At 44.7% G+C, this 25901-nt stretch overlaps 2 protein-coding genes across 3 annotated transcripts in view; both read left to right on the forward strand.

Annotated features, from left to right (window-relative positions):
* The window catches only part of LYST (lysosomal trafficking regulator), a 172316-nt gene extending 164098 nt beyond the window's left edge, over positions 1-8218 (forward strand). The window contains exon 54 of the mRNA XM_074990129.1: positions 6014-8218. Coding sequence (XP_074846230.1) covers positions 6014-6152 — 139 coding nt within the window. The 3' untranslated portion in view covers positions 6153-8218. The remainder of the gene's footprint in view (positions 1-6013) is intronic.
* A 7666-nt stretch (positions 8219-15884) lies between these two features.
* Positions 15885-25901, forward strand: part of GNG4 (G protein subunit gamma 4) — a 44908-nt gene continuing 34891 nt past the window's right edge. The window contains exons 1-2 of one of the 2 annotated variants that reach the window (XM_074988649.1): positions 15885-16247; positions 25682-25790. In XM_074988649.1, coding sequence (XP_074844750.1) covers positions 16231-16247; positions 25682-25790 — 126 coding nt within the window. In that variant the 5' untranslated portion in view covers positions 15885-16230. Of the gene's footprint in view, positions 16248-24854; positions 24948-25681; positions 25791-25901 lie in introns of those variants that run through there. The other variant, XM_074988648.1, reaches the window with a different exon arrangement.

The following is a 25901-nucleotide window of genomic DNA, read 5'->3' on the forward strand; positions in this document are numbered from 1 at the left end:
TGAAAGTCTTACTCATGGAAGTGACCTTGCGGCTGGGCGTGTCTCCAGCAGGAGCTCAGAGCAGTGCATCTTCGGCGCAGAGTGCTCCAGCACTGCCACTGGGGTCAGTGCCATCAGAGAGCTCCCAACACCGGGACCAGATAAGAGCACCCAGGACTCCAAGGCATCATAGGAGCCACTCCCTGGTGTCTCATAAGAAAAAGAGGCATGACTGGGGAAGGTCCCCAGAGAGGGCAAAACACTGAGACACCTCCAAAGTGTCTGCTAGGTCATGCCATGAGCTGGGTCTTGGAGCACGTGTATCAATGCCACTGGGAGCCTGTGCTCTCCAAGTTTGCCTTTGATGCTGGCGGCTTTTAGTGTGGTACCTTGCACTGCAAGAGGAGACTGTTGGTGGGTGAGGCACTGCCCAATGCAGGTTGCCAGCACAAGGCACCACACAGGCACCTCCACTGCTGGTAGCAACATCATTCCTGGTGCCAAACCAGCTTCAACAAGCTAGAGCGCCTGTGATGACCCTGCTTAGTTTATCTCATCCAGCGGTATCAGTGCAAGGGCACCATCAAGAGTCTGTGCAGGCTCCAGGTCCTATGGCACCATGCTGGTCATCTGCCTCAGAATCGGTATTGGAGTTGGACTCATATATTGCTCCAGCTCAGTGCAGAACAAGAGCATGAGGATGTTGCACTGAAGCCAACATTCTGCGGACGACAGGTGGCAGACATCTGCGCAAGGGGCACTGCAGTGGCCTTTCTGGACCCCAGGGGCATCCTACAAAACAAGGGCAAACCGCAGGACTCCCGTCCAGGGCGCCCAATACTCCCCCGGTGCTGCATTCGGTGCCGTCAGCATCGTTGGGGCCACCCCTCTAGAACAGCTACAAGGTGGTCTTATCACATCGGCAGCTTCCTCCTCTGCGTCGGTGCCAGCAATGGCACCATCCCAGCTGTGGATGCTGCCCTCACAGACTCCAGGACCTTCAGCACCATTGTTACGAGCACTGGTGGGCCAGGTGCCAAGCCACGTACCACCACATCCCCAATGCCAAGCATACTGCCCTAGGTGCTGAGCACTGCACCGCAGGTTCCGGTGCTGGGGACTCAAGTGGGGGACGTGGGCCTACCATTCTTACCTCTGTATGCTGAGGTGGCAGGTGTGTCCTTGTCTTCCTCACTGGATGAGGCCTTGGCTGGGTCCTCGGCATCCCCGGTCATGGAAGATGGCAGGACATACCAACAACTACTGTGCCAGGTGGCCCAGGGCCTGGGTATCCAGGTGGAGGAGGTCAGGTGTGAAACAGATCCAGTAATGGATATCCTGTCCGCCTCAGGCCCTGTGAGGGTAGTGTTGCCCATTATCAAAACAATTGCCAATACGGTAAGGTCAGTTTGGCAAACTCCAGCCTCTGCCTGGCCTGCAGCAAGGAGGAATGAAGGCCATTACTTTGTTCCCTCCCAAGGCAATGAACATCTTTTTAGCCACCCTCCCCTGACTCCCTAGTGGTGGACACAGCAAATCATAGGGAGAGGCTGGGGATGGGCGCTAAAACCCGTAAGAACAGAGAAGCCAAATGTTTGGACCTTATTGGCAGAAAAGTTTATTTGACAGGAGTCCTACAGTTAAGAAGTGCTAACCAGCAGGCCCTGTTTAGCAGGTATGTGTACAACACTGCTAGTTCCCTGTCTCACTTTTCAGAGCTGGTCCCTCATGAAAGCAAACCAGAGTTTACGGCAGTAATAGAGGAGAAAATTTCTATCCAGAGCAGTGCTGGATGCGGTGGGTGCCGCCACATGGGTCATGGCCTCAGGAGTAGCCATGCATAGAGAGTCATAGCTACAAGTGTCCGGACTTCCCTATGAGGTCCAACAGATCATACAGGACCTACCTTTTGAAGGCCTGTCCTTATCGGAAAAGAGCTATAAAAGTCTACACGGCCTAAAGGACTCAATGGCCACTGGGCCTTCGTACTCCAGCAATCCAGCAAAGGCATTTCACCCCTGGGACTCTTATTAGGCAGTTTCCCCAGCAGCAGGGGGATACTAATAGGAGAAGGGGTTGAGCGGGCTGAAGGTGCCATGGCTTAGCAGGGCCAGGGCCATCAAACATCCCCATTGGGGCCAAAACAAGCGTTTTGATGATGCAGTCGATAGCAGCACACCAATTACCACCTTAGTTCCAGCTCATCCCTTGTTTTTCCACCTGTCCCCCTTCAACCATGCTTGGTGCTACATAACTGGACTAGTGGATCCTACACACAGTGTAAAGGAGATATGCCATCCAGTTTTCTTCATACCCTCTTCCCACCCACCCTTCCCATCCCTCTGTAGCGATCCCTCTCACGAGACTCTGCTCAAGCAGCAGATACCCTTCTCCAAAGGGGTGCGATAGAGGAGATCTCCCCATCAATTTCAGGGACAGGGGTTCTATTCCCATTATTTCCTAGTTCTGAAGGCAAAAGGGGAACTCAGGTCCATTATGGACTTTCGGAACCCAAACAAGTTTGTGTAAAAAAAAAAAAAAAAAAAAAAAAGGAAAGGTTTTGTATGATATCCCTAAGCCTAACTATTCTGATGCTGGAATGGGGGGATTGGTTTGCCACTTTTGACTTACAAGGCACGTTTTGCTGTATAGCAATGTACCTGCCCCACAGGAGGTTCCTGTGGTTTGTGGCAGGTGGGGTCATTATCAGTTCACGGTCCTTCCATTCGGTCGGTCCCCTCCTCCAAAGGTCTTTACGAAATGCATAGCGGTGGTGGCAGCCTTCCTGCGCAGGCACAGGGTATGCCTCGTCCCATACCCAGATGATCAGGGACACTTATAGTGCCAGGTGGTCCAGCATGTGCAGCTGATTCGAGAAATATTTGCCAACGTCAGCCTCCTGGTCGACAAGGCAAAGTGGGTTTTGACTCCCACCCAGTTGGTGGAATTTTTGGGTTCCTCCTGGATGCGATACAGGCCAGATTCCAGGCTAGAAAGCAGGTATGTTTGCAGTCCAGCACGCCAGGCTGCTCATGTGTTCCTTTCAGCTGTGGCTCGCCTCGGGGTACCGCCCTGTCAGAAACAACATAGAAGCGTTGGTAATGGTATCACCACAGATTCTATCAACCCCGTGCTGTGGCTGGACACCCAATCAGTTTGCATGGGAATTCCTTTCAACCCCCCAAAACCTTCTCTCTTCCTAGTCATGGACGCCTCAGATCTGAGCTGGGGGACACACATGGGGGAGCTTTGTGGGGCAAGGATGCCCAGCTCCACATAAATGTTTGGGAACTCAGGACCATCAGGCTCACTTGTGAGGTGTTACAGGACAGTCTGGTGAGTCATTGCGTGACAGTGAGCACGGACAATATGACAGCAGTGAACTATATCAGCAAACAGTGGGGTGCATGCTCCTCTCCTCTGTGTCACGAGGCCATCAGGCTCTGGGAGTTCTGCATTCAACACCAAATTCTCTTGAAGGCACATTATCTACCTGGGGTTCACAGCTCCCTGACAGACCATCTCAGCAGGTCCTGTGTGGACCACGAGTGGGCCTTACACCCAGACATGCTGCATTTAATTTTCCAGAAGTGGGGCATCCCATTATATCTCAATGCGAAGTGCAGGACATCTTGCTCTTACTGGAACCGGAGCCTGGGCTCTTGTTCAGGCATGTTCAGCATTCCCTGGTCAGGCCCTCCGTTTTACGCTTTCCCTCCAGTGCCACTCATCTACAGGACCCTCCTTAAAATTCGGCCAAACTGGGCATCGGTCATCTTAGTGGCCCCAGTGTGGGCCTGGTGGCACTGGTACTCGACCCTCCTGGAACCATCGGTCTGCAATCCAATGGCACTCCAATAATGCCCGGACCTGCTGATACAGGAGGAAGGGAGACTGCAGCACCCCAACCTTCCCTCACTGCATCTCACAGCTTGGGAATGCTATGCTTGAAAGCCATGAAGCTCTCATACTTGGATCCTGTGAGGGAGGTGTTTTTGAACAGCAGCAGTTGTTTGTGGCGGTGGCAGACAGGATGAAGGGCCTCTGTCTCCTCCCAGCAGATCTCGTTCTGGATAGTGGACTGTACTAAGGAATGCTATAAGCTGGTGGGGGACCCGCTCACCCCCCTGATCAGAGCTCACTCTACCAGAGTGCAAGCTTCCTCAGCAGCATATTTGGCCCAGGTCCTATCCAGGACATCTGCAGGGCAGCCACCTTGTCCTCCATCCACACGTTCATGGCCCATTACATGCTGATTCAGCACGCTAGGGATGACGCTGTGATAGATAGGGCTGTCTTACAATCCGTCTGGGGCGCCAACCCTGCCTCCTAGGCGTTGGCTAGTATTCATCCAGTTTTGGAACGTACATGAGCAATCACTCGAAGAAGAAAAGACCTGTTCTGTAACTGGTGTTCTTCGAGATGTGGTGTTTTTGTCCATTCCAAAAGCCACCTCCCTTCCCCACTGTCAGAGTAGCTGGCAAGAAGGAACTGAGCAGGGGGCAGGTCAGGTGGTGCATATAGTGGTCACCATATGGGCGCCACTCCAGGGGGTGCCACTGTGATCCAGTGGCTACCAGCTAGGGCACAAAGCTTCTGGCAACTGGGCATGTGCCAGCACACACCTAGTTTTGAATGAACTTGGGCAACCCATCTCGAAGAACACCAGCTATGAAATAGGTAACTGTTTTTCTCAGCTGTTAGCATGATGAGATAAACACAAACTCAAAGCTGAAGGATTTCCTTATGAACTGAACAATGCTTGCTCTTTGACCTTTGTTTTAAAAGTTAATATTTTCCCCAAGATTTTCATATTAACTCCCAATATGACATTTACTACTGTTACCACGTCCTAGTAATAGTTATTTCTGAAATACCAACTTGCTATATTAGGATACAAATAGAGCACAAGAGGCATTGCTACCCACGATGAATTCTTTAAATAGCAGGAAGCATGCTAAACTAAACACTTGAGTTCTTCAGTACAAATATGTAATTAGGGATTCTGAATATCTGTGTGTAAATGTTTGGAGGTTGACTGCCATCTGAGAAATTTGCACAGATATGTAATTCTCTTCACATTTGTTGGGGCCTGAGGTATAACCTGTGATCTCAGCCTCAAGTTAACTTTTATAGCTTGGTTATACTTACCAGAGAGTTGACACTATATGGAGGTTGATCTTCTGGGGTTTGATTTACAAGTCAATTAGGAATACACTATATCAAACACTTTGGTCACCCCCAGCAACCCTGGTACTCCTTGCAGTCATGAGGAATGAGGGAAGGCAATGGGAGAATTTCTCCTGTCAACCTGCTGCTATGGGGACAGTGTAGAAAATCGATGTAAGGTACGTTGACTCAAGCTAAACAATTCACGTAGCTGGAGTTGCATACCTTAGATTGATGTTTTCCCCTAGTGTAGACCTGGCCTTAGTCATTCTTAATTTAATGTGCACCATTCTTCACCTAAGCAGCACATTACAGCAATTAGAAGCACGACATTTTGTTCAAGTCTTTGTTTTGTTAAGTCTCCTGAAATAAAACAATTGCAAGAAGTGGCGGATTTATTTATTATGGTGGGAAAGGAAATGCTTGCCTTAAACAAACAAAAAAAATAACCCAGTTCATGAAATTTTCCAGATTTTAGTTCTGGCCGTGCATTTGAAAGTAGGTCTCATGGATGTGGATCCTGCACTGAGAACACACTTTGCCAAACAGAGTTTGACCCAGGAGCAGCACAATAGATTTACTTGTAGTGACAGAGAAACAAGCTGTGCATTAGATCAAATTTGACAGCAAAGTTTATAACTGAAACCTTGAATTATAGTTTAATACCGGCAGGCATTGCCCAAACGTGCTCACACTCAAACAGCAGAAGAATTGTGTACTTATAGGCACGTGCCTCACTGAAGGCAAGCTCAAGGTATTTATGTTGGCTGCAGTTACTCCTTTTAAAGCATCCCCTCTAGTATTTTCAGTTAAATAGCATAATTTGCTAAATATGAAATGAAAATTGGATTTTTGTTGTTTTCAGCCTTACATTTTCCTGTGATGGTCATCATTTGTACACAGCAAATAGTGAAGGAACTGTTATAGCTTGGTGTCGCAAGGACCAGCAGCGCTTGAAGCTACCCATGTTCTACTCATTCCTCAGCAGCTATGCAGCGGGCTGATGACTCTTCATGATGCGAAATTACATCTCTGAAGCCTTTTAAATCCAGAGTAGATCACAGAACCTCTATTATTTAACTGGATTTTGAAATGTATTGAACATCTTTAAAACGTGAGCTGATAAAAGCATACATCAGTCTGAGGCTACTGTAAAATGTGTATATGCATGCCCCAAACTTTACACCATATCAAGGTTACAGGGAAGTTCTGTTTTTTATAGACTCCAATACAGGCAAAATGCCACCTACATGCTTTAACCAACAAGCTGAAATGCTGCAGTGTAGAGTGAAATAGTATTTTTTTAAATAATTTCAACGAACACAAGTATTCCAGATCTTTAATCCCAAGTGGCAACTTTTCTCTTATTCTTTGTGTTGTAAAGTATATTAAAGCATTAAAATTTCTCAAATATTTGAGAAGATTGTCAGTGTGTGTATCTGATTAGTCAGTACAGTCCAATTGGCTCTGGGATAAAAAAAAAAATTCAAAATTGTTTTTTTTGTTTTTTTGTTTTTTTAAGAAGCAAATATAGGTGCTTTGTGTACCAACCATTTTATGGTTTGTCATGATACTAGAAACTAAACTTCTGTTTATTCCCTGATGTCCATAGTTTTTGCTAATTGTCTTCTCAGCTCTAACAGGACAATAATCTTCTGCCAGATAGAAACTAATATGTCTGTGTTTTAATAACCAGCAATGGTGGCATGAAGCAATAATTAAATGAGGTTTAATATCTAATTGTAAATTGAACAAATGTATAACACTAATTACTATGAATCTAAGGGGCAAAATATATTAGACATTGAGTTCAAAAATACTAAAAAGCATATACATGATCTACTCCCATTTAGTGTCATGTGAGCGTTAAATACATGTAAAAAGTTTGACTAAGACCATAACTGCTTGACTAATCAGTCTTCTTCAGATGCACCAAATTGTTCAAAAAAGTGTACACAGACTGCAAATATGATACTTATTCCTTGGTGCTAATCTTTGAAAAAGGAACATGCATCCAGTTCAGGGGATTAATGCTTCACAACCAATCAGCTGAATTTGAAGGTGAATTGTTTATGGTGTTCTCCACATAGGGGACAGCCAATTTTTTGGAAAGCCGGTATCAGCTAAGCATAATTATATATATTCTTCCAGTAGGAAACAGTGTTACAACCCAAGAATGCCATTAAGTAGCAAAATCCTATTTTTCCTTTAAATCACTGACATTCTATTTCTTCCATAAAGATTTTAATGATTATAATTTTACTCATTGCCTGTATTTATGGTCTGCAAAACACTGTACCCTAAGATCTATAATTTGTCACCTGATGACAAGGACAAAATATGTATTGATACTTGTACGTTTATAATATACAAACAATCTGGACCTTTGTTCTGAAAATTCCAAGATTACATCTTTTCTCATCTCAATATTCAAAATAATAAATATTAAGTACAAGGATCCTCCCACAGTTCTTATTATGAAAATAGATCTTTTGGACCAGTGATGAGTAAGCAAATGTTTGCATACTGTATGAATTTAACTTTTAAAAAATTCATATATTGTAGATACATTTTACAAACTGGCTTTAATCATGTTTTTCATACTTCAGATACAAGGAAGCTTTTTGGTTCATGTAAAAATGTGCTTCATTTCAAACTTCTGTTTCGGAGGCTTTTATTTATTCTCCTGTTTAAATATGGGATGTTCATGGAGTCTTATTTTTAAAAAGCAGCATTCTATTCATTATAAACTTCAGATATGCAAATTAGCTGTGATTGTAAAAAGTGCAATATTATATTTTTCTGTAAACCACAAATGAACTTTTGAGGCAGGGACTATTTATTCAGCTTGATAACATGTTTTGGAAATATGAAAACACCTCATGTATGTGTGCATGTCAGGCTGAAAACTCCTGTAAATAATCACATGCTGCACTGTCTTTGTATACACTGCCACTTGTGGTGTTGGGTAATAAATAATTAATTTGATACAAATACAGATAAAAGGCTGTTTATGCAATACCTTTAGCAGTTTTTCTGGGTTCAGACTATCAACTTATTTTTCAATAAACATTTCATTGTTCACTTCTCTAGTGCAACTTATGGCTGTTCCGATACATTAACTTACACTGTTTAAAAAGTAAAACGAACAAAATACATTCACAACAGAACCAGTTACAGGTACGCAACCCCACTGAAGGCAATAGGGTTAATTGGATTTGAAGGAAAGCAGAATGTGGTCTATTATCTACTTTGTAACCACCTTCCCTTCAACTACTAATGTGATCAAATGCTGTTTTGTCTAGGGGTATGTCTTCAACACCCAGAAGCACAACCTATTTAGAGTTGATCTTCCAGGGTTCAGTTTCACACCCCTGATTGGGACATGCAAAATTGAACAGTCAATCCCTGTACTTGTCAATCTCACGAGGAGTAAGGGAGGTTAATTGAAGACCTTCTCCCATCGACCTCCCTCAGTGAGGATGGACCAGTAAGTTGATCATAAGTCGATTCCAGCTATGCAATTGTTATAGCTGGAATTGCATATCTATGATTGACTTTCAAGTCTAGTGTAGACATGGGCTAATTTTAGATTGTCTAAATTGCATTATTTATACTCTGCCACAGTTATACAGAAAAATATCTCCTTTGTGGAGTTTACAATCTGCAACATGAAAATATTTTATATATAAGCCACTATTTTTAACCTACTTTAATTCATTTCTTCTTGGTTGTCCAATGTACCAGCTCTCATTTTTCCATGTTATGTCCTTTCTTTTTCCGCAGTAAAATCCATAGCATTTTCAGCTGGAAATAAAATGAGATGTTTTCTTGCCATTACTTAAGCACCGACAGATAGGAAATATGTCCAGCTATTTCTTTGACTTGTGGGGCAACAGATGGCTCAGCTGTTGCTGGTAGCAGCAGAAGCTTCAATTGAATTGTAGTCCCACAAACAAATCCATTCATTCAGATCTTTGCTCTAATGTGGAATCCCACTGCAGTTCTTCCATTACAGAGCAAGAGTTTGTAGATATAGATCTATTTCTAGGATTTGATGCTTTTCTTGAAATTAAGACTTTCATTTAAAATAATACATTTACAGGTGCTTAGCAAGGACATAATGACCCTGGTCCAGGTCCTTGGTCAATTTTATATTCATCCAAAAATCCCCACTACAGTTGGCAAATATTTTGCCTGAGTCACTATCGCAGGATCTGGTTCATTTCTATCCCTCTGTGGGTCACCCGTTCACCAATGAACCAATGACCCATCCACTTTCTACGAGTCATCAACAAGAAGGCCATTCTTCCTACTCTAGCTTTTCAACAATTAGAGAAGAATTCCTCCACATTACCAGTGGTAACTTTTCAGTCTGGGGATGGAAAGTTCTTTCAAAATGGACAAAGTGACTGATATTTGCTATTTACAACACACAATTCTCCAGATAGACAAACTTACCTTCCTAGTAAGGCTTTATTGTGGTAAAGTCTAACAGGCATTTCCTGGGCTAAGTAGTTTATCTGGAGGATAGCTAGTGTTTATTTTTTAGAAGGCTCAACTTGATTCTGGCAATTGCATGCTGGTAAGCCTAACTTCTGTACCAGACAACTTGGTTTAAAAAAAAAAAAAAAAAGTGAAGAACAGAATTATTGGCTACATTTACACCAGAAGCATCTGTCAACCAGAATTGTCTGTGGGAAGAGATGTCCTGGCAAAACTTCAGTCGATAGGTTGCATTTACACACAAAAGCAGCTTGATCTTTTGTTCGGCACTGTCGACAAAGTGGCCACATGCTCCAGCTACTTTATTGATAGAACTGGCCCTAAAACACTGGATGGCAGGCACACATGGAGGGAAAGTACTTCTGGGACCACTGGCCCTGCACACTGTTAAAGTCCTCCCCCTGACCCAGACTCCCTGCCCATGCTGAGGCTTGCCATCCTCCTCCAGGGAAAGCAAAGCTGGGGCAGGGCTCTATTGCTGTTTGAGAGACACCAATGTCAGTGATTCTTATCATCCCCCTAGGCATAATCGTCCCTGTGGGCCAGGGAATACAAGCCTTTGGCCATATAAAATCAGTGCAGGCACATGAAAAATCCAAAGTGTCATAGACTGCCATTTAGCAGCATTACCAACAGTCACTTTTTGTCAGTTAGCTTCCCCGGCAACCTGAACTCATGAATTATTAATGATCATGGATTTGAATAAAGGCCTCTGATTGGGCGAGGGTTTGGGCTTCTAGAACCTTCTAAGCCCAAGAGGACCTGATTGAGAACTGTCAAATATGGTAATTGGATCATGAATTATTCATAGCATCATGCTATATAAGCAGGGCTTGCCTGCCAGTCTGTGGCCCTTGGGTACACAGACAGGCTTCTGTGACCCTGTACAGGGAGGTGCAGCTGCACAGCAGCGTTCACCAGTCCCTCAGGCCAGCTCCTAGGAGCGAAGAACTTGGAATCACAGTGACTAAAATCACTGAGCTTGAAATTCTCTAACTGAATCACTGAGCTAGAAATTCACTGAGCTAAATCACTAAAGCGCCGCCAGTCCACGGCGGCGCCAGCGCTCCCAATCTTTCTGTCACCAGCACAGCAGCGCTTCGAGGGAGCAGCAAGCGGCCTCATAGGGACAACGACCAGGTGGTAAACTGGCCCGCTGCAAGGCGGGTACTGCACACCTGGTCGCCTACCCTGAGGCCGCCATCTTAAATCGGACAAGACCTACCTATCGGACACGACTTCCTACTGGACAAGACTAATTCACTAGACTTGACATGTAATTCTATTCACCAGCCCACGTCTTTACATGGAGCTCATAGACATTTTCTCTTACACTAGCCTGGGACACCGGGACCCTCAGTGAGGGAGCAGGGGTAGCTCCCCTGCTGTGTACCCTCCCCGACGGGGGAGGGGCAGTACCTGGGGGCCTGAGGCCAGGCCTGAAAGCCCAGGCTGAGATTTTACTTTGACTATTTTAAAAGCACATTTAATCAATAGCTCATATTGTTGTTAATATTCATTTATACAGTATTGTTAGCGTTTATTATAGTAGTGTTAGGAGTGTTATCATAATTGTTGTTTCTAATAAGGTGAAGGCTTGACCTTCCTCCCCACTCTTACCTAACCCATCTCTATATATAGATATAAATAAATATTGCAGGTGTGGGCATTGCCACCCTGCCTCCCCAGTCGCTGTTCACCCTAAGGGACCTCAGGAAGAGCCTATTGCCTCCCAGGTATCTTCTAGTTAGGCTTACTGGAGTAGCAGGGGCCTCCCAAAAGAGAGGGACAGGGACAGCGACAGCCTCCTAGCCCTAACCCTTAGGGGCAGGCTAGCACCCTGCCCCCAGTAGGGGGTGAGGCTAGCAACCTCACCCCTCCTTTCTAAAGAGAACAGTGGGGATCTAAAACCCCTTATTCCTGATTATACTTACCCATACTCACTATCCTAATTTACCTTCTTGCCTTCCGGTAAGATAAAATCTAAAGTCATCTGTCAGGAATCAGTAAGGACACAATGTTTTTTGTAAGTTTATAAGTTAGCCATCTAGAGTTGATACGTTTTAAAGTTGATGGTGCCCCTCAGATAAAAATTTTAGTTACTTTGTTTTAACTTTAACCCTTGTCCTGGTTTCGTTGTCTCTGCTAGCCACTTCTCTCCAGGAGGCTTTAGCGGGGTCCAGGGCATACCGGGGTGGTGCTCTCCCGTCTTGGGGCTGCAGCAGGGTTCTGGTCGGGTCCTGGGATCTGTGCATTCGGAGGTTCACGTCCTCCGTGTGGAGGGTTTCATTTTAATCACATCTAAAATCTGTCCGCTAAGAGAAACCCCGACAACCAAGTACTTTCCAAACTGCTGCTATGCTAGAGCAGCCCCCATCCTTGCCCTGCTGGGTCTGCCCCTGTTCCTGATCACCATCTCCCACCACAGCTGGGGAGAGGACCCCAAGAGGTAGCCTGAGGAGCATGCCCACAGTGTCCCAGCACCCCAGCCACGCTCACATGCTCAAGAGGATCTGGTGGTACCCTCCCCCCGCCCCAGCTCCAACTGGTGGGACTGGCTGATCATGGGCCAATGGGAGACCCCCAGTGGATACAGAACTTCTGGATGCACAAGCAGATATTTTGCAAGTTGTGCACATGGCTTACCCCTGCCCTCTAACAGGACACCAGCACAGCCTGCCACCCACCTGGAGGAGTGGGTCACTATTGCCCTGTGGAAGATGGCCACTCCTGACAGTTACTGCTGTGTGGGCGACCAATTCAGTGTTGGGAGGGCCACTGTCAGGGCCATACTTACGCAAGTAAGGCATCCTTGGGCTGCAGGCCCTGCACAGGGGGAGAAAGGGAAGGGGCTGTAGAGCTCACTGGGGCCCTGGGGTGCTATCACCATGGTTTCTCATATGCGTGTCTGATCGCCTCCCTTCACAGGTGGCACAGGCCATCAACACAATCCTGCTCCAGAGGCTCATCCACATCACTCGTGGATGCCCTTGGGGCCGGCTACAATGCCTTGGCTCCCCCAACTATTTGCAGGCACTGGACAGGGGACGCATCTCCATCCAGGCCCCAGACCAAAGCACCAGATACTACATCAACTGCAAGGGCTATCACTCTGTCATGCAGGCCCTGGCAAACCACTGTGGACAGTTCCTGGACTTCTATGTTGGGTTGTTGGGTCACTGCTGGAAATGCTTTTCCTAATATACCCCAATACACCATTAGCCTTCTTGGCTACAAGGGCACACTGTTGACTCATATCCAGCCTCTCCCCCACTGTAATCCCCAGGTCCTTTTCTGCTGCACTGCTTCTTAGCCAGTCGGGCCCCAGCCTGTAACAATGCTTGAGATTCTTCCACCCCAAGTGCAGGACTCTGCACTTCTCCTGGTTGAACCTCATCAAATTTCCTTTGATCCAATCCTCCAATTTTTCTAGCTCACTCTGGACTCTATGCCTACCCTCCAATGTATCTATCTGACCCCCTAGCTTAGTGTCATCAATTGCTTTACATTTTAAAAAAGAGTGATATTTTAGTGGTTTGCACAGGCGAAGAGAACCACTAAAATAGAAAATAAATCATGTATTTCCAAGTTGTAACAGCGCTACAATAGCAAGGAACCAAAATAATAATCACAAGATGCTGTCTTACTTGAACATTTCTGTAGGAGCACGAGATATGTTCCAGTATGTTGTTGGTCCTGCACACTCATCTCAGGTAAGGAACAGGGAAGAGCTCTGCCAAGCAGGCCGGAGTGGCTGCAGATAAAACAGCCAATCAGGACCATGGAGGGCCATATAAACAGAGCTGCGGATCAGAGCAGCAGCTAGTTGCTGGTTAGATTTGGAGAAGAAAGGACTGCGTGCTTAGCTGATTGAGAGAACTGCAGCACAGCAGGTAAGTAGGCAGAAAGACTGCTTGACTGCAGGGACTGGGGGACTATGAAAAGCTTCTGGCTAGCTTTGGGGACAAAATAAGGACTGAAGCCAGGATGATAGTGGAGGGGAAGCCATGGGGATATCCCCACACTTGGGCTAAACTGGCTTAAAGACTGTGGACAAGCCCAATCAGAGGGGGCATGTGTAAGAGGTGGGTGCCAACCCTGATACAGACTTTGAAGGCAAGACTAACAGGGAAAGATGCAACAAACCATGATGGCGGAACTGAGATGTTTTAGAACCCGGTAACTTTTGAGCCATTGGTTTAAAGCCAGGCAAGTGATCAGCACTGGCTTGTCTTTAAATAGCCATACTGTGTAACTGGTAATCACAATCCGGTTACAAGGGCATGAACATTTATATCACAGAAGCAACTAAGGAAGGTGCTATCAGATTTATGAATTCACAGGGTGAAGGTGAAGCTAGGATAGTGTCAAGAGAGAATTGTAAACTGGAATTGTACTGGAAATCAAACTGAATTGTCTAACAGGAACTGAATAATGTTCATGTAAAACTAAGATTTACTTAGAACTCTTGGGAAAACACATAGCCAAGGTGATTGGGTTTGTCTGAAAATACAGCCTCTCAGCTCCTGGACTCCCTGTAACCAAGACTTCCAAGAGGAAGATTACCTTTGCTGTTCCATGTGATCATAAAGCATCCCACAACATTTTTGTAAGAGTTTGCCAGTAGGAGAAAACTAGGCCACTGCACTTTCTTATTATGTACCCAGTGGTAAATGCCATTTGTTTGTAAGTTTGCACACTAGAAAGGGGTCTGTATTACAGAGAACTGTAAGAATGTTTGTCCCTGTGAAGCACTTTGAAGCTGATGAATAAGACAAAAATGTGTGCAGGGGATGGGGGTGGGTGGGAGCTAGGACAACGTGAAAGCTTACACTTGAAGGAAGAGCATTTCCTTGTTTCTGTCCCACTCTGTGCCTTCTCCTTTACTATTCTATTTTAAATAGAAAAAGTTGAGAAAAGTCCCTTTATTCTTATTCCCCAAATATCACTCACACCCCTATAGCCCCATTTTCTTTCATGCTGTATGTGCACAATTTGGCCCTGAGAAATTAGTTAATTCTTTTTAACAATAGCAGCCTGCTCTATTACCTTTTAAAACTAAGTCAAGTTAATTCACTTTTTAGAATGTCAGCTCATCTCTAATCCACCCCGAAAGGCTTCTTATTTTTGCATAATTACTTATTGGGCTAGGTTCATCTATTAAACAGAAGAAGCAACATTAGCTGCTGGGCCAGTCTGCCGGTTTAGTGAATCCTCTGTCCTATTCAACATTCACTCCTAGGCCAACTCCTGTCTTGCTTACTCCTGTATGTCTGTCTGCCTCCTGCTTGAGGCTTCTGTTTTTGCCATTGGCTTTAAACCATCCTTCCTTTCCCTCTTCTGCCTTGGTGGACGCTTGCGGTGCTCTGCTGAGCTCCCCACCCCCCCGCCCCGAGTTCCTTAGAGAGCACAAGACAGCTGGATTAATGGAGAAGCCAACTGGGCATGCGGCTAGGGCTAAGCTGTAGCAGCGTGGCCCATGGTCTGAGATCAACCCCTCCGTGTGCCCCTGAGACACAGAAACCAGGTTCAGTCTGAGGCGTTGGACCCACGTCCCCCACTCTAGGCAGGGTGACCTGGCATGCTGGCCCAAACCTGACAAGCCTGCGTCTTCCTGCACTCGGGTGCAATAGGTGGAGCGGGCCCAGCCCCTGGGTGTTTGCCTCAGACCCTTGCCTCGCCTTTGCGTTTGCCCAGGGCCCACTGATGGTTTAACCGGGGCTGGCAGGGAGCGCTCCCGCGCTGCTGTTCGCAGTTCAGCGCTGCCCGCACCCAGGGTGCACACGCGCAGCAGCCCCGCGGCGGGAAGGGAACGGGGGCCTCGCGCACTTGGAGCCGTGGGGATCTCGCGCTTCCTTCGAGGGGAGGGGTTGCGGTGGGCGAAGCCAGCACGTGCTCTCCCATCTGCCCCTTTCCCCAGTGGACTAGCCCGGGAGGCGCGAGGGCCGCCCGCCCGAGCCGTGGGCTTGGAGCCGCGCCACGCGCCCGCTCTGAGGCACCTGAGGGCGCAAGGCGCGCGCGCGCCGCCTCTTGCCGGGCGGGGCAGAGTCCTGTGCTGCTCCCTCAGCCCGGCTGCCGCTGCCGCTGCCGCTGCCGCCGGCCGGGGCGGGAGCCGCGCCTCACTCTACGAGTCTCCGCGGCGCCGGCCGGTGAGTGGCGGCTGCTGCAGCCCGAGGAGCCGCTCGGCCGGGGCGCTGGGCGGGCGGGGGCCTCGCAGCTGGACAGCGCGGGATGCGTGTGGGGCCGGGGCAGTGAGCGCGGCCGGCGGCGGCGGCGGCGGCGGCGGCAGCGGCACAACCTGCGCGAGGCGCCTCTCGTCCGCTTGGGGCCGGGCTGGCACCGCGGCCGCGCAGGGGCGACGTGGGGTCGCTGCCTCGACGACCACGGAAGCGCCAGGGCGACCCCTGGTGCCCCTGGAAGGCGGAGAAGCGTTTCGCTCCTGCGGCGGGAGGCGGGTGCTGGGGGGCGGCCGATCCGGTCCGGTCCGAAACCTTCGCCTGTTTGCAGGGACTTGGAGAAGGCGAGGGACGGTGACGTGACCCTTCCACACGCTCGGCTCTGTGCCTATGTCTCTCGATGTCGCATGTAAACAGGTCAGTCCCAGCCTGGGGCAGCGCACCTTCCATTTCTGAGGGGAAAGGGGCCTCTGGGATGGAGCCTGTGGGTTGTACCGAGGCGGTAGCTTGTATGTTTGTGCAGCCTTCTTGGGTCCAGCTGTCCCTGCAAGGTTAGCAGGCGCCCCCTTCCCAGCTAGCGGCTGTTTTGTAGTGGCCACCTACAAATCCGCAAATTCTGGCTGTGCCTGGCACTTACCTGGTAAGGAGGACCCCACCCACAGGGCTCCTTTAGTTCCTTCTACAAATGTCCCTCTTGCAGCTGGTCCAGTGGAGAAAAAGAAAAGTGTCTTTTCTCTAGACTCCAGGAGAAGCTTATGGGGAGGGGGGGGCGATATTTCCACTGTGAATCTTTTGTGCTGGTGGTTGTTTATAGGCCTGGTGCTGTGAACTGTGCCACAGTTCACAAACAGATTGAAATAATGCCCTTACAGTGGAAAATGTTCTTTTTCTGAAAAATATTCTGAGCTTCTAATGGTCTTTTGCTAGCTTCAACTCATTTCAAGCTAATGAAAATATAGGTGAAAAAAATTAGTTTGACATAACTCAGTCTCTTTTTATATTTGTTTTACAAAAGGGAAAATTTTAATACAATGTAAGATCTCAAGGTGTTGTGCACACACTACTTAATTGAGCCTCACAGCACCATAAGAGCATCTCTTTTGCAAATTACCTTATTTTGGGATGGGGTATACTTTTCTGTCTTAAGCGCATTCTTCAATAATGTCAGTTTTTTAAAACGTCTTTTACAAAACTAATGATAAAGTTTGTATTCAAGTTTCTCCAGCAAAAATGTGAAGCGTTTAGAAAACCAATTCAGCAACCTTTTCTCCTGGTGGAAATATGTGAGGATAAACTAGGGTTAGAGATGAAATAAAAATGCAGAGAAACTAAAACTTTAAAAAGCTATAATTAGAAGAATACAATCAAAACTTTCATCATTATAGAATAAAAACAGATGATGTTACTCACACAAACAGGAAGTCTAGTAAAATTAGTAAGAGATTAAAAATAGCTGAAACATGAATATGGAAAATAACTTCTATGGAACAGAAACCAGAAAAATGGAAAAAAATAAATAATAATAAGAAAGCATTAAATGAGATATCTAAATCCTTGTATTTTCAATTTTGTTAATGGAAAAAGGTAAGAATGAGATTTTAAGTCAATTCCATATGGTTTTGTGCTTGTGAAACGACAGATTAATTCAGCCATATTTTAGTTCTTATATTCTGAGAACTGAGGTGGTGGAATCTGATAGAGGGCATGAGGAGCCTGGAATTCCTGCAGCCTGTTAGTTTGTACTAGTGGGTGTACCAGTTGCTTAAGATGAATAAAATAATGTTGAATTTTAATAAACTGTGGATCACTCAAGCTGGAACACTTCCAGGCACCTAACAAAATAAAATCAGCTAATTTAATTCCTCGGATTTTTTTTTTTAACTTTGGCTTACAATGGCAAAGGCATATCCACATTTATACTTTATATAAAATACTAGTTAAAAATACTGAGCAGAATTGGATACAGAGTGGGGATATGAGCTAAAAAAAGGACCATATGGCAATCTGTAAGTTCGTGACATCATTGGCAAAACTATATGTCCATTTATCATCAAGCCTGACTAGGGAAAGTCTGTGCATCCAAAAATACCATCTATCCAAGAGCTATCAATCCCCAGAGAGCCCTTGACTTCTTTAGAAGATGGGGAAAAGAACTAAAAGATCTGTTAGGAAGTTCTCATCTCACATACACTTTCTCCAAAGATCACAGATGCCTCTCTGTTAGACTGGGGACACTGATCTTTGTGAATGTCACAGCTAAAGGCAAGGGGACTTCCTAGAAGGCTGCTCTCCATATGAACATTTTAGAACTTAGAGTAGTCCATTACACTTACCATTGTTTCTTACACCTTATTAGCAGCCTCTCAGTCAGAGTGATGTTGCTCTCTTGTCAAGCAACGAATTGTTTCAATTGTCAAGATCCCAGTTCTTGTGCATGGTATCCATAAAACTAGGAAATTATCATTACATCAGCCTATCACAAGACATATAGAGATCAGTGATTTACTTGTCAGATTATGGAACATAGTAACAGTCTTCCTGAGCAGCTTTTTCTGCCATGACCATGAGAAGAAACTCAATGATGCAGTATTCTGAAAGATTGCCTTACTGCACGTCATCTGGAAATAGATTTGTTGCGATGCTAACCAATGCAAACTGCTGATGGTTCTGCTTGAGAGATCTGGCTGGGAGATGTTTTAGTAGCCCTTTAGAAATCCCTTGAAGTCATTACTTCTCAAAGTGCTGAACAAGTTAAAAAAGGGGAGACTAGTCATCCTCATAGTATTAACATGACTGAGTCAAGTATGGTTACCAGAACTCCTTTGACTGTCTCTGCAACCACCTCTCTGCTTTCCTCTAACAGATTTCCTTACCCAGGAGTCAGGGACCAGAACTTAGAAGAGTTCCTCTTTGCTTCAATCTCAATGCACGACCACTAGATGCCTCTCTGGCATAAAAAAGGACAGATCTCTGGAGGTCCAAACAGTTCAGTTCAAAAGTAGGAAATGAACTACAAGGAAAACCTACCTATAAAAGGATAAATCTTTTCAGACTTGGCACTGCCTCTGAGCAGCACCACCTTGTGTATACCTTTTCCAGCATTCTCTAGTATCTCTGCTAAATTTGAAAACCACGGTATTATTGCTGAGCCTCATTTAAGTTCACCTAGCTGACTTCACAGCCTTTCTTTTTGAAGTGTTTTCATTCTTCACTTACATGATCCCTGCAAGATTCATTAAAGGTCTCTGAACTTTTTCTTACTCACAAGGAGCATACCTCTCCTTAGAACTGCAACTTAGTTCTCAGTGTGCTGAGAGGACCCTCTCAACTACAGATGGCTGTTCCTGCCTTAATTTTAGTTCCAAGACCTTTTTCTTTACAAACATCAACTTGACCCTGAGACTAGGAGAGATAGGCGCCCTTGTGGGTAGCTATGTAGGATTTTTATCATGAAAAGTTATTACATCCCTATTCTCATTTCCCACCAAAGTGTATCTTGAGAAATTCATGTTAATTAAGATATTAATCTACTGGTGTTTTTTCCCAAGTCTCACTCTTAAAGAGGCTAGTCTCCAATCTCTGGATTTAAGACTCACTTTTTACCAGGACTAAGCCCTTCGGGGCTTCTCTTAGACTTTTCATCTCTGTCACAGAACAAATGAAAGGTCACCTGATCTGTGAAGACTATAAAAATAGGTGTCAGGATGCATATTAACCTGTTTAAAAAGCCCCGGTAGAGCATTGCTTGTTCCACTAGTGCCCACTCTACCTCTGTAGCCTTACTGAAAAATGTACCCCTCTCAAATATTTTTAAAGCTGCTAGTTGGTCATGGTACACACTTTTTTCAGAGCACTGTGCTCTTGTGCATGATTCCAGAGCTTTTGGTTTCACTGTTCTATGTTTTGTAATGACTCTACCCTTTCAGCACACTCTTCCTTAATAAAGGTTTTGCTGGGGAATCTCCTGAAGTAGAGCTCTTACTGTACAACATAAGGAAACTCTTCTTTGAGAGACTGGAATTCTGAGATGTTTTGTCCCTGTGGATGTTCCACTATCTACCCACCTTCCTTTCTGCTTTGAGGTCATTTTTGCATATCATGGTTGAGAAGGGAACTGAAGTGGCAGTGGGTTCACTATTCCTTTTATGTATGTCCAGCAAAAATCAGTGGGGCAGAGGCACATATCCACTGTCATTGATAGCTATATCCCAAATCAAGATTAGATGCGGTTCTAAAGTGGAGGACCCATAGGGACAAAACATCTCTAAGATCTTCTGTTACCATGCATGGTAAGTAACTTCTCCTTGCCATCATCATATTTAGGATCAATGACTACAAGTGTGAGTCTGAGAAACATTCCTGTTTGCATTCTGTAGTCCCACTGTAGTGAGGGTTTTGGAAGATGTTCTGTCATAAGAAAATGATGCTTTCTCCTAGTGCTGGTAGTGTGGCCCTGCCATGCACGTCCACTACCTCTGCTGTGGCTGTTAATAGTGATGCTAATTAGCCATGCTTTAGCAGGTGGGACACTGAGTTCTAGAAAGTGTCAGGGTTTGTTTTTGTTTTCTCTCCACATGCAACCATAGAAAGGGGGAGACAGTTGAAGAATTCTGTCTTTTCATATGTACAGGGCAGTTTCAGGTAAGTGGAATAAGAGTAAGACGCAGTTTATGGGCTGGGGGTGTCTGTCTGACCTCTGTACATGGTTGGGTAGGGAAGACTATATAGTGCAAACTGTGGTGCTAGCATAGAGGAGCCAAAGAGTTCAAATATTTTTGTCAAGCCTCTGTTGTGTGTATAAATCCACACCAGCAAACTTCCTAACTCTTGCTTCTGTGACTCCTTCATCAAACTGCAAGACTCTTAAGTTGGCTGTTCATTCTTCTGTATTTGCAAGTGGAGAATGAAATAGGGCCCTCCTTTTCGTGTTGGGTCTGATTTGCAAGCCATTATTTGTGTGAGTAATCTTAACTTGTGTAGACACTTGCCACTCCCATTGAAGTCAGCAGGACTACATGTATGAAAAAAGTCAGCATGACTGGGCTTACTTCTGGTCTTCTGCATGGCTCAGTACATTACAGAACTGGTTTGATAAAAGAAAGGTACTGCCTGCTGTGAAACATACATTTAAAAATGTGTTGAGTTATAGCGCTAAGGACCCTACAGGTGCAGACTGGCAAGTGTTGAAAACTAGTTAAGTTGTGGTCCTATGAAGGAAGGTTATGTCTCCCAAGATCTTAAGACTATCCAACATGATCTTTAGTAATGCCAGCCCAGTCTCAGTGGTCATAAGGAAATAAATGGCTTCTTAGATCTAGTTCTGTAGCACACTTGATTTAAGATTATATTTGGAAACAGAGGAAAATATTGTACAGTGGCTTCAAGTCTTCATTTTTATATAGCTTATCTGAAAACCAGTATTGCTGAATATTTAACATGACAAAGACCTTTAAATAGGAGCTGACATACTGTTTTCTTGTGTGTTAAAACAGAGATCGCATGATATAAATTTACTGAATAAGTATTTTATAGAGCTCTGTAAATTTGCCTGGGGCTCCCCAAATTCTATTCTCAAATATTAGTGCAACTCATACTAACAGTAGAATTTGGACTTTGAAGCACTCTTTGGTAGAATTTAATATCTTAAAAGAAAAAAATGCTCTTCAGAAGCCCTTTTATGAGCCTTAGAGATTATTTATAATTGGCAAGGTGAGTTAGCGGCATGCAGAAAGAGAGAAAACTGTATGAGCCAGAAATGTAAGTCTGAAATAGCCTTCGTATTCATGGTTCATTGTTGTCTTGGAGCTCCCAGGAAACCCCTCCAGCATATGAAAAGGAAGACATTGGGGAACAGCTGCTTTGTATGATATGCTAACCAACAAAACAGTCTCTTGACTGAAAAAGGCTGCGTGGGTTAGTGCTATTCATATCAAAAGTGCCAGCTGACCACAGTAACAGAGATACAGAGGCCTAGATTATTTCTACCAGGGCAAGGGAGACAACATGAACATGGAGCTGCTGTATAGTTTAAGAATACTTACTGTATTCATCCATTATTACTTATAAAGGGTCAGCTACTTTTGAGTGAACCCGCCATCACAGGTCAGCAGCAAGCTACCTCTTTAAAAGTAGCTATGTAGACAGCTCTTTGAATCTCTAGCTCAGCCTGGAACTCAGTCTCTGAAACGCACTCTTTCTCCTCCACCCTCTGCTTCAGGTTCTGAGCACCAAACCAAGCTTCAATTTCAATGCACTATTTATGACTGTAAGTGAAGATAGTGTGTTATTTTAAAGTCTGTATTCTATAGTATGTTTTTTCCTACATAAATAACACTTTGCTTTAAAGAGGCTGTTTGATTATTGGGTATCAGTTATTGCTCTCTGAGAGTACAGAATTGCAGAGTCTGAGGCCTGTCAGGTATGCTGAGTTATTATGTTTGGTCCCAGGGGATGCAGTCCAAAACCCAATCTGAAAGTGGAAGAATTATTTAATTTCACTCTGAGATGGGTGACAGCTAGGAGCTTGAGGCCTGAATGGGGACCACTGTTAGAGACTGTAAGGGCTCAGAGGTGCATTTGGCTTGGTAACTTTGTACATATGAAACGGAGGAAAACCATACCGTGAAGTTATTTGGTGAGAACCCTATTTAATTTTTAGCAGAGATCAAAAAGGGATAACCAGGAAGCTCAGGTTTGGCAGAGGGTTGGGAAAAACGCAAGCTCTTCGGTGCATAAACTGACCTCTAATTCAATGGGTTTGGAAGAAATTTTCTCAGTGACAGTTATGAAACAATTTGTCCTAGTCAGCTATGGGGCAGGTGCAAACAGTGACTTCCACCTATGGTCTCATAGCCCTCCCACTCCATGTACCTCTCATGTGCCAGGGCACTGGAGCTCCACATTTCCTTGGTCCCTCCCCCTCCTTCCCAGAACTGGAACATTGTAAATCTGTGGGAGGGATGGGGAGTAGTGGGAACAGAGTGCAAATCAACTGATCTGTGCACTCCAAAAGTACTGGAGGAAGGGGGAAGAAGCAGCAAAATGCAGGGCTCCTGTGCTCACTGAACGAAAGTCGCAGGGGGACAGTCAGCTGAGCTTTAGGTTGCCCACCACTGTTGCACAGATTTGATTTTTTTTTTACAGTGTTCAGTGACCCTTCTGAGTCTAGCCACTGAATATCCTGAAACAGTATAGTGTAAAAAGCAGGAGTAGAAATGTTCCTATGTTTCTATTCAGCTCTAAGGTCACATCTATATTAGGCCCATCCTTTTCGAAGGGCCGTGGTAATGAGGGATTTCAACAGATGCTAATGAGACACTGCCGTGAGTATGCAGAACCTTGTTAGCATAGTGGTGGCCGCGCACGATTCAAAAGTGCTGCTTTTGAAACACACATGGCCCATGTAGATGGGGGGCCTTTCGAAAGGACCCCCTGGACTTCAAAAGCCCCTTCTTCCCAAAACCAGATGGATTAGCATCTGCCGAAATCCCTCATTACTGCACCCCTTCTGAAAGGAGGGGGCTAGTGTAAATGCGGCCTAAACATTCTAGCTATTAGTAAAGCTTGCTTTTTCTGAGAACTGAGAAATTTAACATCACTATAAGACATATGGACAGATTTAAAAAATAATTTTAAAAAAGCATTTTGGCACCTCGCTGATCTTCAAAAATGAATAGTCAAGTGTATTTGAATCATTAGATGCCTAAACATCTTTCAGAATTCGATTCTGCTAGCTAGGAATAGTGACTCCAACTATGATCAGCCAGTGAGCCCTGATGATGTGATGTAATGCTCATAACTCCGAGTCTTGCTGTGTAGCTTGGGTGGGTGAATTTTTTTTGGAAGGAAAAAAACAGATGGAATCAAAATTTGCATGTTTGCTCATGCCATTTAATTCAACTAAGTTCAAATTACTTCTTTTTAATTAAAATTAGCTTTCTAATTTACCTTGGACCATAAAGGTTATGGCAAAAAAAAAGCCGAGGGGGATCTATATCTCTTCTATCACCTAGCCGACACAGGATCAAAGCAAATTGAAGATTATACACTACCAATGGAGAAAGCAGTGGCAGGAGACAGTTGCTTACGCCCTTGTAATATTATATTTTCCTTTGTACTTGTAAGCACTTTACATTCCTAGAAATCGGAGTGTTTACAAATGAGGGTATCTATTTAGAGACTTGGAGTCCTGCAGAAATGATCTGCGGATATGTGCAACCGCATCTGCGGATGTAGATACCTGTGGCTATAATGTGGATATCTGCAAATTTGCTCTGTGTATCCTCCTCTCCATTTCTACAGGTGGGGAAATTAAGGCATAGAGTTTTGGCAAGGATTTGGCAGAAGCAGGTCCAGCAGAGATCTGGGATTTAGAGCTTTGTTCTCCAGACTGCCAGTCCTGCTTCCTACCCTTGATCATGCTGTCATATATGCAAGAAAGCCAACCTGAGAGAATTTGTTACATGTTATGACTTCCAAAGCAGTTCATTTCATGTGAGGAGGCAATCCTCTCATCCAAATGTGCAATCTTACATTTTATGAGCAATAAAAGTCGAAGGAGCTAAGCAAAGGCTGAGGAACAAGGAGAGAGGTTCTTTTTTCTTTAATTATTAGCTAACACATTTTTTTCTAACTCCTTTGAGAACCTGGCAAGTTGTATTTTAACATGTTAGCTAGTCAGGGTGAACCCTAGAGGGGAGTCTAGCATTCATTTCAACCAGTTAACACATGTTAAAATACAATATGAGTCTAATGTAATCTTTTTAAAAGGCCTCGACTTCTTGAGATGCAGTGGAATGGATACAATTTAATAGTGTTTCCTGTATCTTGCTAATACTAAGCTCCTACTTCTGACTTTTATTGGTGAGTATGGTGCATGTTTACTGTCTGTCGTTGATAGGGATGAGTGAACTGCTATTGCCCGACAGTTGTTCATTTACTTTAGTTCAAGTTAAAGTTCTGCTTGTTCCAAATGACTTATGAGGCTTGGATTCTACCACTCCATGTTGTTGCACAGATCCACAATCCTGCAGGAAGAAGGGGAAGCAATATTTATTCAGTCTTTATTCCTTTATATTTCATGAAATGCAAACTTTTTGGCCTGAGGGCTATATTTGGGTATGGCTTTTAGCAGTTGGGCTATAGGGGACTGGGAGGGGATTGGGTGCATTGCTTTGTAGAAGGTTGGCAACATATAGGTGGTGTTCTGGTCCTAGAAACAGCATGGCAGAGTGGGGTCTGTGCATTGTGGCTCTCTGCATGCTGGAAGGGGATGGAATTGTTAGCAAGGGGCTGGGGAGCACCAGGCAGGCAGAGTGGGGCAGGTACCTGACCTCACTCCTCAGCAGGAACTCAATAGTTTGAGTAAAAAGGTCTGAAAGGCCAGATGTGGCATATAGGCTGTAGTTTGCCCATCCCTGTTTAAGTGAGGCCTGGAACAAAGTCGCAAATGCTTGTTGAGATATATTTGTACTGTGTGAATGGGAGAGCTAAGCTGGCAGTCTAAATGAGATAGTTTCTGTTCAGAAACTTGCATTTGACATTTGGCATAGGTAATTATGCTCAGAGTTGTGGTTGAGGATGCAAATACGTGAGGAGGATGGTAGATGATGTACAGGGGAATTGAGCTGAGATGTATTGTTGAACTGCTTATTTCCTCCCCTTATGTGGTTTACATTTGTAATTATTAGTGTAACCATTGTAACGTTACATTTAATCATTTTTGTTACTCTAGGGAGTGTTAAATACAGTCTGATTGCTATATTGCGTTATATAAATGCACTCCTAACCAAGCCTGTGTGAATTTGTTTAGAAAAGCACCTTTTTAAATGCTTTAACTTTGACTGTTCTAGGAAAAACAGAATGAAGGAAATAATGTCTAATAACAATACAACCAATATATCTCAAGCAAGGAAAGCTGTGGAGCAGTTAAAAATGGAAGCATACATGGACAGGATAAAGGTAAATTTAGTCAGTGTTTTTCTGAAATAGTCCGTTACTTTTGTATAGTAAACTTTTGCCCTTAGTACTACAGAAAATCCTTAACTCAATTCTTTGCAATGTGATACATGA

Source organism: Carettochelys insculpta, chromosome 3 (genome assembly GCF_033958435.1).
Source record: "Carettochelys insculpta isolate YL-2023 chromosome 3, ASM3395843v1, whole genome shotgun sequence".
Classification (NCBI taxonomy): Eukaryota; Metazoa; Chordata; order Testudines; family Carettochelyidae; genus Carettochelys; species Carettochelys insculpta.